This window comes from Gorilla gorilla, chromosome 23 (genome assembly GCF_029281585.2).
Source record: "Gorilla gorilla gorilla isolate KB3781 chromosome 23, NHGRI_mGorGor1-v2.1_pri, whole genome shotgun sequence".
Classification (NCBI taxonomy): Eukaryota; Metazoa; Chordata; class Mammalia; order Primates; family Hominidae; genus Gorilla; species Gorilla gorilla.
The window spans coordinates 28131984-28145109 of record NC_086018.1 but is presented as its reverse complement, the minus strand read 5'-3'; the positions used below and the strand labels follow the sequence as shown (position 1 = coordinate 28145109).

The following is a 13126-nucleotide window of genomic DNA, read 5'->3' as shown; positions in this document are numbered from 1 at the left end:
CTTTATTCATCTGGTTCAGTATTTGATCCTTGACAATGTGAAAATGAGGATGTCAGACTGATCAGAAAAAGTCTCAGTGTTTCTGTTACTTTAAGCCTCCCAGCTCTGCTAATCTTAAACCTTAACATGAAACTTAATTACAGGTGATCAGATCTTGGGAAAATTGGCTCATGATGCTTAAACTCTAAGGAGATTGATTTGTAATGGAGTTAATTTTAAAAGATAAAAGCATTTTCCGAATAAGACAGCCTACTTGAGAAATCAAATCAAGTTCAGAAAACTGCTTTGTAAATACAATAGGAGAGACAGATGAGATTAGAGGAGCCTATAGCAACAGGTTCACTCCAGATAGGCGAGATGAACAGAGTCCTCTCTTAGCCAATGCTGGGTGTAATTGCTCTGCCAAGCAAACAATGCCCATTCTTCCTGCCTGCCCATGTTTCTCAATCAACTCTAGCTGTTTAATGCTCTGAGTGATCTCTTGTTTTTTTAAATTGTAACAAGAGTAGGTTGTTTTAGTAGTTGATAATTTTATTTACACTTTATTATTTGATCCCTGAAGCAACTAATAAAAGAGTTATAGTTATAATTGTTTTACAGAAGATGCTAATCCTTAATTAACTTCAGTCTGACTCTGGCTTATCTAGGAAAGTATATTTACAGCAGGTACTATTCTTAACACCTCATATAACACTTTTCAGACTAATGTGTTGCCTAATAAAGATGAACCATTGAACTGCTCATCAGTGGTTTCTATGAATCATACTAAATATAGTCACATAGGCCAAAGCAGCAGCAACATATACAGCCTTTCCTTCTCCCTCCACATTCCAACCCATTGGCAAGACTTTTCAGGTCTATCTCTAAAGCAAATTGCAAGTCCATATGATGCTCATTCTCTGTTCTGCAGCCAAAAGGAGTTTTTGAAAATACAAATCAGACAATGTCACTCATTTTCTTAAAAACCCCCATTAGCTTCTCACCACCCTTAAAATAAAATCCAAAAGTTATCTTGATTTGCAAGGCCCTACTCATCTGTCCCCTGTCTGCCTCTCTGACCTTATCTCTGGCCACTTTCCCTTGCACTCAGCTAAGCTCCAGGCTCATGGCACCTTTTCTATGCTCAAACACCCAAGATTCCTTCTTGTCTTAGGACCTTTGCACAGCTATATTCTGGAACATGTGGTCTCCAGTTAATGATAATAATAATATTCAGGCACTGCCCTAAATATTTCACGAGTTCATCCCCTTGTGTAGCCAACACTCTGAAGTAGACATTATTCTCATTATTGATGAAGCTAGTAAGTGGTAGAACTGCGATTTGACTCCAATGCCTGTGATGTTAACTGTGGTGTTATTTGGCCTGTCACATGCCATTGCCCTTCACAGACTTGCATGGGCTGACTCCTTCTGGTTATTCATCTCAGCTCAAACAGTAGCCTCTCAGGGATGCCTCCTAGGAACTGCCCAATCTAACACAGCCATCCAATCCCTCCTTCTTCATTCTCCACTTCAGCACTCTCTAGTACATCACCTGTTTAAAAATTTTTCTTCATAGCACTATGTCTATCTGAAATTGTTTGTACTAATTTTTATTTATTTATTTATTGTTTATCCTACCTCATAAGAATGTAGGCTTCTAGAGAGCAGGGATCTTGCCTATCCCATTCACCCCTGTGTTTTTATACCTTGAACAGTGCTAGGCACATAAAAGGAACCCAATTAATATTTGCTGAATGAATAAATATTTGGCCAAGGTAGAGTTCATGCTTACTTAGGATTTCATCCTGCAAGGATTTTTTTCTAAAATAAAGTATCTAAAAGTATATTGTGGCTAGGAACGGAGACCACTTATAGTTAAGTTCATGAAGCAATCTATTAAAAGTGAGTGTTGGCCAAGTGCAGTGGCTCACACCTGTAATCCCAGCATTTTGGGAGGCTGAGGCAAGGGGATCCTTTGAGACCAGCCAGGGCAACATAACCCCACATTTGCAAAAATTTTTAAAAATAACTGGGCATTGTGGCGAACAACTGCAGTCCCAGCTACTTGGGAAGCTGAGGTTGGAGGATCGCTTGGGCCTAGAAGGTCAAGGCTGCCATGAGCCAAGATCACACCACTGAACTCCAGCCTGGGTGATGGAGGGAGAGCCTGTCTCTTAAAAAAATAAAAAATAAAGAGTATTGATCACCTCCAATGGTAAATAGGCACAAAGGAATAGTGAAACCATAAGATTTATGCCTTCACCATATTCATATATAATAATTCTATATGGTCTTATATGCATTAAGCTGTGTAAATCTTATTTACATTTTGGCTTACATGTTTTACTAATACTTGCTACTCATTTTGTAGTGTGTTCCTATAGAAAAGCTACACTATCACTCTTCACTACTTTAGTACTTAGTTTACTTAGATGCTTAGTTACTTTCCTTGGTCATCTCTTTCATGAGATGGAGCAACCAGAACAAAACTTATAGCACAGAAGTACCATAACTTTGTAGAATGCTGAAAACTCAGTTGGCCTTCTGAACTAGGGACACACACTTGTTTGATTTAAGCCAGAGGTTCTCAATTGTTATACCATGACATACTCTTCACAAGAGTGCTGCAAATTTTAATCCAACTGTCTAGTGTATTTTTGCTTCAGGCATATATAAACATTGTTATTGTTTGTGCAATTTTGTTCAGGAAAGGATATACTTCCAGGCATACAACTCAAGAAACATGGCACAATATGAGATGAATGCTAAAGACGATGTTTATGTTAGAATGTTGTTTTTGAGTATATAAGAGAATGAGATCAGGGAGGTAAATAGTTTTATCAGTGACTTGATGCTAAATAGCAATCATAAAATAATGTAACTTGTGGATGCTTTTTAGGCCCTATGAACATTGCTATACCACAGTAGTAGTTACATTGTAATTATTACTGATTTGTTTGGGCTCCTTTGAGTGTTTTAGTATTACCCAATATGCTACTGAATTTTTTAGTAATAAAAAGTATACCATGAACACGTAGAGGTTAGGCATCACTATCTACCCGTAAGGGGAACACTCTGTAAACATTCAAAATATTTTTTCCTGGGTCATAAATGATAGCTCAAAACTTACCACATAACCAGCTTTTGTTTCCTAACTTCATTATTATATATGCCTGCATTTCTTCCCACTCTGTAATACTTTTTTTGTAATTAAACTCAATTTGCTTAGCATTTCACTACCCCCAAAAAACACTGGTTTCAAACTAGGAAGTTTTCATGCATAAGAAAACATGATAAATAGTACACTAAGAAAATGACCAATTTAGTAACTATCAGAAGGTTTTATTTTGGGAAACTTCCCTTCAAACTTACAGTGTGGTGGGGAAGCATTTTGAAATGAAACAAGAGACAAAGAAATAAAAGATAGAACTAGTTTGGGCATTGAGGAATTGCTACCTACCGTATGTAAAAGTTTTCTTACCCCTTGCTTAAACAGCTACATGTCATCTTGCAAAGAAAGAATATTAAGAGCTAAAAATGCATAATTTAGTCTAGAATAGCACCAGTTAGGCTAAATATGTAGGCTTAGAGAAGGAAAATTGAAAGTAAAGAAAAGGGAAAGAAAGCTAGGAGAAAGACAAAGAGAGTAAAGTGAGAAGAGAACAGAAAGTTTCTCCCTCCATTTCTGTCCCACAGCCACATTCAAAGTGGCACAAGTAACTATTATGTGTCCAAGACTATGAGACAAGACTCTTGTCCTCAAGAATTCACAATCTGGGCCAGACATGCTGGGTCATGCCAGTAATCCCAGCACTTTGGGAGGAGGAGGCAGGCAGATCACTGAGGTTAGGAGTTCAAGACCAGCCTGGCCAACACGGTGAAACCCCATCTCTACTAAAAATATAAAAATTAAAAATATAAAAAATATAAAAATTAGCCGGCCATGGTGGTGCATGCCAGTAGTCCCAGCTACTCAGGAGGCTGAGGCAGGAGAATTGCTAGAAGCCTGGGAGGCAGAGCCAGCCTATGTAACAGAGCGAGACTCCATCTAAAAAAAAGAAAAAAGAAAAAAAAGAAGAATTCACAATCTGGTTGAGGAGATTAAGCAATCAATATGAATCAATTGAGAGTGTTAAATTGTGGGGTTCTGCTGGAAAAAGAATTTAAAGAAAGAAGTTAGTATAGACCAAATAGCCAAAGAGGTTTACATATAAGATATGAACATAGTTGGCCTTGAAGATGAGTCGGATTCCCTAAACAGAGGGAAGAAATCTAAGAGAGAAGTAAAGAGGTAAAGCTCTGAAAATCTATAAAAACACGAAAAGAGGGAGAATTTAGTTGGCAAAAAAGAAAATTAGAGTTATGCCATATCTCATTTATTTTCCCAAAAGGCCATAAACAGAAAAGATTCATAATCAGTTTAAATAAATAATAAAATGTGGTTTTATATGACTCAGAAAAAAAGTTCATAAAAATTAAATTTAAAAAATTTTTAAGAAAAAATGTGGTTTTATACATTTATACATTAAGAGACTCTTAATGCCAACAGGTTAGGGAATAAGCTCAGTTCTTCTCAAAGCCTTTTTTCCCCAATACCCTTACATAGTTTTTGAAAAATCTCATAATAAGAGATTGGTCAAGTTTAGAGTAAAATATACTGAAAGAGCCCACTATTAGTTCCTCTGCTCATATGGTAGTCTAGTAACAAAATCTATAGCCTCAACTCAGAAAAACATCTTAAAATATAATATACATATACTACCCACCTATACGTTTGTGTGTGATCTTACCTCAGATCCCATGGGATTTGTGTAAAGCTGTATAAGGGAAAATAAACATCATTTAATTTCTGGAATTTACTAGATTACTCCTCATGAAATACCTTTTTTATATAGAGTTCAATTTGTGTTCTATTAGTTGAGTACAGACATATATTTTAAGCTAGAGATAGGATATGCTTATTTTGTGAATGTAGAGTCTTTAGAATATTCTGTGAACACTGAATAAAAGGAAATTAATAATGAAGCATTCATAATTACCATGACTGAGCTACAAATAAATTCTAAATAATCCATTATGGTTTAAAATTTGTTCAATAAATCATAGATCTAAGACTCTCAGTGGTATCTTCTCATTTTCTATTCTTAACTATGTATAACATGTTAAACTCAGAGGTATACAAAATTTCAAAAGAGTCTACCAAACTTCAAAAACAAAAAATTTGGAGTCTGTAAAGTAACTAAAAAAATAAAATCCTGAGAGCCAATAAATGAAGCAGATAGTATAGCCTATACATTTTCCCATGTATTATACCAAAGAAATATATAATTCATAATCTTTTATTAAACTTCTGATAGATCCTATGTTTTTAATTCCAAGACAGATTAAAAAAAAAGTCAGGGAGGAAGAGGGAGAGTACTGTTTTAATGTTTCACTTGCCAAAAGACAATGAAATAGAGACAGAGGCTTGGTCTTTAAATGAGTGTGTACTTACTGTCAGTACTGCCACACGTAGCTTCAAGAGAAAGAAAAAAAACTATTATTATTACATACTTGCACCTATATTATCATTCTTTTCAATAGACTAATTAAAATATTATTTCAGAGAGTTTCGAAAGATTTGGGTAGGAAAAAAATATCCAGAAGGCCAGAAGAAAAAGGACACAGTCATCTCTCAGTATCTGAGAAGGAATTAGTTCCAGGACTCCCTATGAATACCAAAATCCATGTGTACTCAAGTACCTCAGGGAGTATATGAAAAGTCAGCCTTCCATATCTGGGTTTCACATCTACAGATACTGTATTTTCTTTTTTCTTTTTTTTTGAGACAGAGTCTCACTCTGTCACCCAGGTTGGAGTGTTGTGGCATGATATCGGCTGACTGCAACATCTGTCTCCCAGGTTCAAGGGATTCCCCTGCTTCAGCCTCCTGAGTAGCTGGGATTACAGATGCCCGCCTCAATGCCCAGCTAATTTTTGTATTTTCAGTAGAGATGGGGTTTTGCCATGTTGGCTAGGCTGGTCGTGAACTCCTGACCTCAAGTGATCCTCCCATCTTGGCCTCCCAAAGTGCTGGAATTATAGGCATGAGCCACTGTGCCCAGCCTGTAGTATTTTCTTTTTCTTTCTTTCTTTCTTTCTTTCTTTCTTTCTTTCTTTCTTTCTTTCTTTCTTTCTTTTTTTTTTTTCTGACAGAGTCTTGCTCTGTCGCCAGGCTGGAGTACAGTAGCGTGATCTTGGCTCACTGCAACCTCTGCCTCCCGGGTTCAAGCGATTCTCCTGCCTCAGCCTCCTGAGTAGCTGGGATTACACGCATGCATCACCACGCCCAGCTAATTTTTGTATTTTTAGTAGAGACAGGGTTTCACCATGTTGGCCAGGATGGTCTCGATCTTCTGAACTTGTGATCCACCCACCTCGGCCTCCCAAAGTGTTGGGATTACAGGCGTGAACCACTGCCCTGGCCCCGTCCTGTATTTTCAATCCACCTTTGGTTGCAGATGTGGAAGCCACAGATACAGAGGGCCAGCTGTATTTATTGAAAATAATCCATATATAAGTGGACCTGTGAAGCTCAAACCCATGTTGTTCAAAGGTCAACTGTACTTTTTTCCAGGAAGGTCAAAATTAATTTTATGCTAAAAGTATATTATATGAGGCCGGGTGCAGTGGTTCACGCCTGTAATCCTAGCACTTTGGGAGGCCAAGGTGGGTAGACTGCCTGAGCTCAGGAGTTTGGGATCAGCCTGGGAAACATGGTGAAACTCTGTCTCTACTAAAATACAAAAAATTAGCCAGGCATGGCGGCTTGTGCCTGTAATCCCAGCTACTTGGGAGGCTGAAACAGGAGAATTGCTTGAACCTGGGAGGCAGAGGTTGCAGTGAGCTGAGATCGCGCCATTGCACTCCAGCCTGGGTGACAGAGCGAGATTCCATCTCAAAAAAAAAAAAAAAAAGTATATGCTCACAATTTGATAGCAATTTTTTTGCATTATAAAGGGGAATTTCCTAGATATCTGAAAACTGATTCTTTCCTATAACTTTTTCTTTTTTTCTCTCCATTTCTGAAAGACTAGCATTTTTTAATTGATATATAATAGTTGTACATATTTTGGGGGTACATGTGATATTTTGATACCTGTATATAATGTGTAATGAGTTCAACTGTATTTTAAATAATTTCTAGATTACTTATAATACTTAATACCATGTAAATGCTATATAAATACTTGTCACACTGTATTTTTTATTTGTATTATTTTTTATTGTTGTACTGTTATTTTTTCTAAATATTTTCCAGTTGGTTGAATCTGTGGATGTAGAATGCTCTGATACATGGAGGGCCAACTGTACTAACTATTCACTCATTCAAGTGAGAGTCCATTACGTACACAGGGCTCTGCTAGAGACGAGAGGGACACAAAAAAGATAACTATCCCTACCCTTAAAAAGTTATATTCTAGTTCTGGAGACAAAAGGTATACAAAATAATTCATTATTACTAAATAATTAAATATTCAACAAGTACCTCAAAAAGTGTCCCATTTGAAACTAATCTACTAAAGTAAAAACATCTTATATGTCTATAAAGTCCTTGTCCTCTCTACATATACACTACTATGAACAGATTATCTCTGCTTGAAAGAGTAACATATAGATAGAGATAGAAATATAATCAAACCAATGATAATTGTTTTTAAAAACTAGAATACAAATCAGAAAATTTCAGGCCAGGCACAGTGGTTCTTGCCTGTAATCCCAGCACTTTGGGAGCCCAAGATGGGCAGATCATTTGAACCCAGGAATTCAAAGCCAGCCTGGGAAACATGGCAAGATGCCATCTCTACAAAAAGTAAATAATTATCTAGGCATAGTGGTGCACACTTGTGGTCCTAGCTACTTGGGAGGCTGAGGCAGGAGGATTGTTTGAGGCCTGGAAGTTGAGGCTGCAGTGAGCCGTGATTGTGCCAATGCACTCTAGCCTAAGCAACAGAGTGAAACCCTATAAGAAAGAAAGAGAGGGCCGGGCATAGTGGCTCACGCCTGTAATCCCAGCACTTTGGGAGTCTGAGGCCGGAGGATCACAAGGTCAGGAGTTCGAGACCAGCATGGCCGACATGGTGAAACCCCGTCTCTACTAAAAATACAAAAAATTAGCCAGGTGTAGTGGCAGGCACCTGTAATCCCAGCTACTCGGGAGGCTGAGGCAGGAGAATCACTTGAACCCGGGAGGCAGAGGTTGCAGTGAGCCAAGACCACGCCACTGCACTCCAGCCTGGGCAACAGAGAGAGAAACTCCAAAAAAAAAAAAAAGGAAGGAAGGAAGGAGGGAGGGAGGAAAGGAAAGAAAGGAAGGAAAGAGAGAAAGCAAGAAAAAGAAGAAAGGAAGGAAGGAAGGAAAGAAGGAGGGAGGGAGGGAAAGAGAGAGCGAGAGAAAGAAAGAGAGAAAAGAAAAAAAATTTCAGAACCATAATTTCATATCAAAGGACTAAAACTTTACTGCCACTGTGTGGCCATTTTGATTACTGCATATAAACTCATACATTACTTAATTGAGTTCATTTATTTATGCATTCATTCAAAAATAGACATGGTCCCAATCTCAGGGAACATTTAGACTAGCAGGGGAGAACAACGTTAAACAACAAAAAAATAGCAAAGATAGCTACATCATTAACATCGTGTTCATTGCTATGAAGAAGCAGCATGGGATGCTATGAGAACATGAAATAAAGGGACCATCTAGGCTAGGGAGGAGGGTGTCAGGGAGGGCCTCCCTAGGGAAGTAAATATTTAAGCTGAGACTTGACAGATGAATTGGAGTTAGCCAGGCAAGGTGTATGGGGCAGGGGAGAGAAGTTTCCAGGCAAGAGGAACAATATATGCAAAGGTAAAAGGAGCTTGGCATGTTCTAGATTCTTTGTGTGGCTTGAACATGGGAACGACAGTGATGCCCTGGACAGGAAGATAGGGATCATACAGGCCTTGCAGACCATGTGAAGGACCCTGAACTTTATTTTAAAAGCTGTGGAAAATTTTTAGGCAAAAGAATGACATGATCAGACTTGGGTTTCTGAAAGTATGCAGTGTGGACAGTGGGTTGGAATGGTGAGGGATTGAGAATGCGAATAAGGAACTTTTACAGTAATTATCTGCAACACTGATATGTACTTATTTTAAAGAATTCAAGCATAATATAAAGTACAAAATAAGTATAAAAATCACCCAAAATTGAAACCCCATCTCTACTTTAAAAATACAAAAATCAGCAAGGCATGGTGGCACGGGCCTGTAGTCCCAGCTACTTGGGAGGCTGAGGCAGAAGAATCGCTTGAACTCGGGAGGCAGAGGTTGCAGTGAGCCGAGATCACACCACTGCACTCCAGCCTGGGCAATAGAGCGAGACTCCGTCTCAAAAAAAAAAAAAAATCACACAAAATTTCATAACTAGAAATAATCATGCTCTTACAGGGGAACACCTTTCAAGATCTCTAGATACTCAAATCTGATTTTACTCAAACTATTTTCATTTATTTATTTATTTATTTGAGATGAAGTTTCGCTCTGTCGCCCAGGCTGGAGTGCAGTGGCATGGTCTCAGCTCACTGCAACCTCTGCCTCCTAGGTTCAAGCAATTCTCCTGCCTCAGCCTCTCGAGTAGCAGGGATTATAGGCACAAGCCACCATACTCAGCTAATTTTTTGTATTTATAGCAGAGACAGGGTGTCACCATGTTGCCCAGGCCGGTCTCAAACTCCTGGGTTCAAGAGATCCACCCGTCTCAGCCTCCCAAAGTGCTGGGATTACAGGTGTGAGCCACTGTGCTCGGCCTCAAACTACTTTTAAAACATCATATCAGCTACAAGATCACCTGAGGAAAGTTATAAAAGATTAACAACTGAAAAACATATAAATACTATTTACTTAAGAGACTAAGTCATCTATCTAAAATTTTGTCTTTTGATCTCTCCAAAACAAGCTATTTTGACTGAGTCAGTCATACAGGTAGTCATTTAGTAAAATAAATTTATCAAACTAGCTAGATACTCTTTGTACATTATACTGCTATTTTAGTACATGTAATACTTATAATTTTTTATTTAAGAAGTGACTCTATTATATTATGACCTCCCTGGGAGTAGAATCACATTTTACTCTCATTATTATCTCATCCAATGCTTAGGCACAGTGTCTGGCACAGATTAAATAGCCAATGTATAAAGAATGAATGTTTAACACATGCATAGTATTTGTTATGTGTCAGGCATTGTTCTAAACATTTTAGATCAGTGGTTTTCAAATTATGGTCCCTAGACCAGCAGTCAAGAGCATCACTTGTAATTTGTCTGAAATGCAAATTCTTACATCAGAAATTTTGAGGTGAGGCTTGACAACATGTGCTTTAACAAGTCCTCCAGGTGATTCTGATGCAAGCTAAAGTTTGAGAACCACTGCTTTAGATTATTAACTCATTTAATTATCAAATATCCTTAACAAGTGGATTCTATTATTATCCCCATCTTATATGCAAAGAAACTAAGGTACCAAAAGGTAGGTTACTTGCCAAAGGTCACACAGGTGTTAAGTGACAGAACTGGGATTCTTCAGACCATCTGACTCCAAAACTTGAACTTCTAACTATATTGTACTGCCCCTCAATGAGGAACAGTCAGGAAATGCTGCTAAATGAATGGATGAAGGGGAATGAGTGAGCACTGTTCAGTATAACAGTGATGGCCTTCTCCCCCTCTCAATCTGTCCAAATATTCAGGGCCTCCAAAGCTCAGAAGCTATTTTCTCTCAAAAGATTTCTCTCATGTTTCTCACAGGGTATAGTGCCTCCTTTCCCATACTTGCCATTGCATATGATCATTATCTTTCTTTTGGCATACATCACTTTCTAATGAGCATTATAGGGGTGATTGAAATATCTCTGATATTTTTACATAAAAATATCAAATTGATATAAAAAAATCAATATATAGTAGTCTGGGTGAAGTGGTTCATGCCTGTAATCCCAGCATGTTGGGAGGCTGAGTTGGGCAGATCACTTGAGGTCAGGAGTTCGAGAGAAGCCTGACCAACATGGTGAAACCCCGTCTCTACTAAAATTACAAAAATTAGCCGAGTGTGGTGGTGCATTTCTGTAATCTCAGCTACTTAGGAGGCTGAGGCAGCAGCATCGCTTGAACCTGGGAGGTGGAGGTTGCAATGAGCCAAGTTTGCGCCACTGCACTCCAGCCTGGGCAACAGAGTAAGACTCTGCCACACACTCACAAAAAAATTAATAAATAAACATGTAAAGCCCAATATGACATAGATACTGGCCAATCAGAAAGGATGCCAATTTGGCTCTAGAGCTGGCCTCCTGGAAGCAACGTTCGGACTAGATATTAACCCTTTGGTTACTGGATTTTGGAGTGTTCTGGAGAGATCCCAAAAGAGACACTGTAAGGTGATGGGGAGGATATTGATGGGGAGCCACATGAGGTCTCAGAAAAGTAGCTATTTACCATTCAATACAGAAATATTTCAATATTTTAAGAGCAGATACAGCTGAGTCAGTATGTAACAGCTGATCATCAGCCCTGCATATGAATTCACTTATCTTCTGCCATGGTTATAAGCTCTTTCCCACTTCTGTTTTATCTTTGTATCCCTAGGTCCCTCTGGTCAGTGTTGAATAAATCATAAGTAACAAATGTGCAGTGGAAATAGAAATGTATGAATGTGCTAAATAATCCAGTGTAAGCCTTCCTGACCTCAAGATTTCTTAAAGGAACAGGAATTGAGGAGTAAAAAGACATAGATGGAGAAAGTAGGGAAAAGCAGTGGGGGAAATTTCAAATACTTACAGGCCTTGGCTGTCACTGGAGAGCAGCAGCCATGGTTCTGCTTTATCCTACAGCCATGGGCCTCAACAAGGGCCACAAGGTGACCAAGAATGTGAGCAAGCCCAGGCCCAGCTGCCATCGCAGGTGCCTGACCAAACACACCAAGTTCATGCGGGATATGATCTGAGAGGTGTGTGGCTTCACCCTGTATGGGCAGCATCCCATGGAGTAGCTCAAGGTCTCCAAGGACAAAAGGGCCTTCAAGTTCATCAAGAAAAAGGTGAGAACACACATCCGCACCAAGAGGAAGTAGGAGGAGCTGCGCAATGTCCTGGCCACCATGAGGAAAGCCGCTGCCAAGGACTGAGCCCCCTGCCTTGCCCTGCCCTCTGCTCATAATAAAAGCTTCACAGAAAAAAAAAGAAAAAGAGAAATTTCATTTATATACATCTTGTCTCTTCAACTAGGACTAGAGCCTCCATTTTGTACACCCTTCATAGCTGTCTTGGGCAGCATGAAAGATCAGATGCACTTAAAATTTAAGCTATATTTTTTTAAAATTTGAGGTACAATACTAGCTATTGTAATGGAATAGATTATACTTATGAACAAAATATAGTTACCAAAATAACTAAGACAGAATAAAAACCAATTATTCAAGTCAATTTTTTCCTTTCATATCTGCAAATTGAATCACCACTATTCTAAATATGTTCAATGCACTAAATGCCAGATTCTTGTCTCTCCTGTCCCACATCCTGTGGATCTCTTCCAGTGACTTCAGAGGAAACTCTGTGGTCAAAAAATGTGAGTATGTAAAAGAGAAAAAATGAGTTTTCTAATTGATGCAAAGGAGACAACAACAGGACAATAAAGACATAAGATAATAAGACATTAGTTTATGGATGCAAACGTAGACACTTATACTGTTAAACACAAAAACAAAATAAATGTCTAATTTCTTTTTTTAAAGAATAAAAGACAAGCCTTTGATTCCAGTGTAAGTTTAAAAACATTCTTACGTATCTCTTTTCCAAAGCATCAAAACAACCTTGAATCCTGTCAAGAAATAAATGTTTGATGTCAATTGGACCATATGCAAATCCAAAAAAATTCCAAGTACAGAATTCATTTGCACTTTTTGCTTTGATGTACATTAAGTTGATAACCATCTTACCTTTCCCATTTAATCATTTTTTTAAACTTCCAGCAACTTTTAATATGTTGATAGAACTTTATAAGTAATAGTGAGCTATTTTGTGGTAGTGAACCAAATTTTTTTGGATCCCATGTTTAGTACACTGACACTC

At 38.3% G+C, this 13126-nt stretch overlaps 1 protein-coding gene and 1 pseudogene across 9 annotated transcripts in view; one reads left to right on the top strand and one right to left on the bottom strand.

The window, feature by feature from the left end:
* Window positions 1-13126, bottom strand: part of HORMAD2 (HORMA domain containing 2) — a 90109-nt gene that overhangs the window by 53240 nt on the left and 23743 nt on the right. For all 9 annotated transcript variants that reach the window (XM_063704703.1, XM_019018586.4, XM_004063264.4 and 6 more), the window contains 3 exons: window positions 12839-12875; window positions 5477-5497; window positions 4773-4799 (listed from right to left, as the gene is read on the bottom strand). In XM_063704703.1, coding sequence (XP_063560773.1) covers window positions 4773-4799; window positions 5477-5497; window positions 12839-12875 — 85 coding nt within the window. The remainder of the gene's footprint in view (window positions 1-4772; window positions 4800-5476; window positions 5498-12838; window positions 12876-13126) is intronic.
* On the top strand, window positions 11824-12220 carry LOC109024513 (large ribosomal subunit protein eL36-like; annotated as a pseudogene).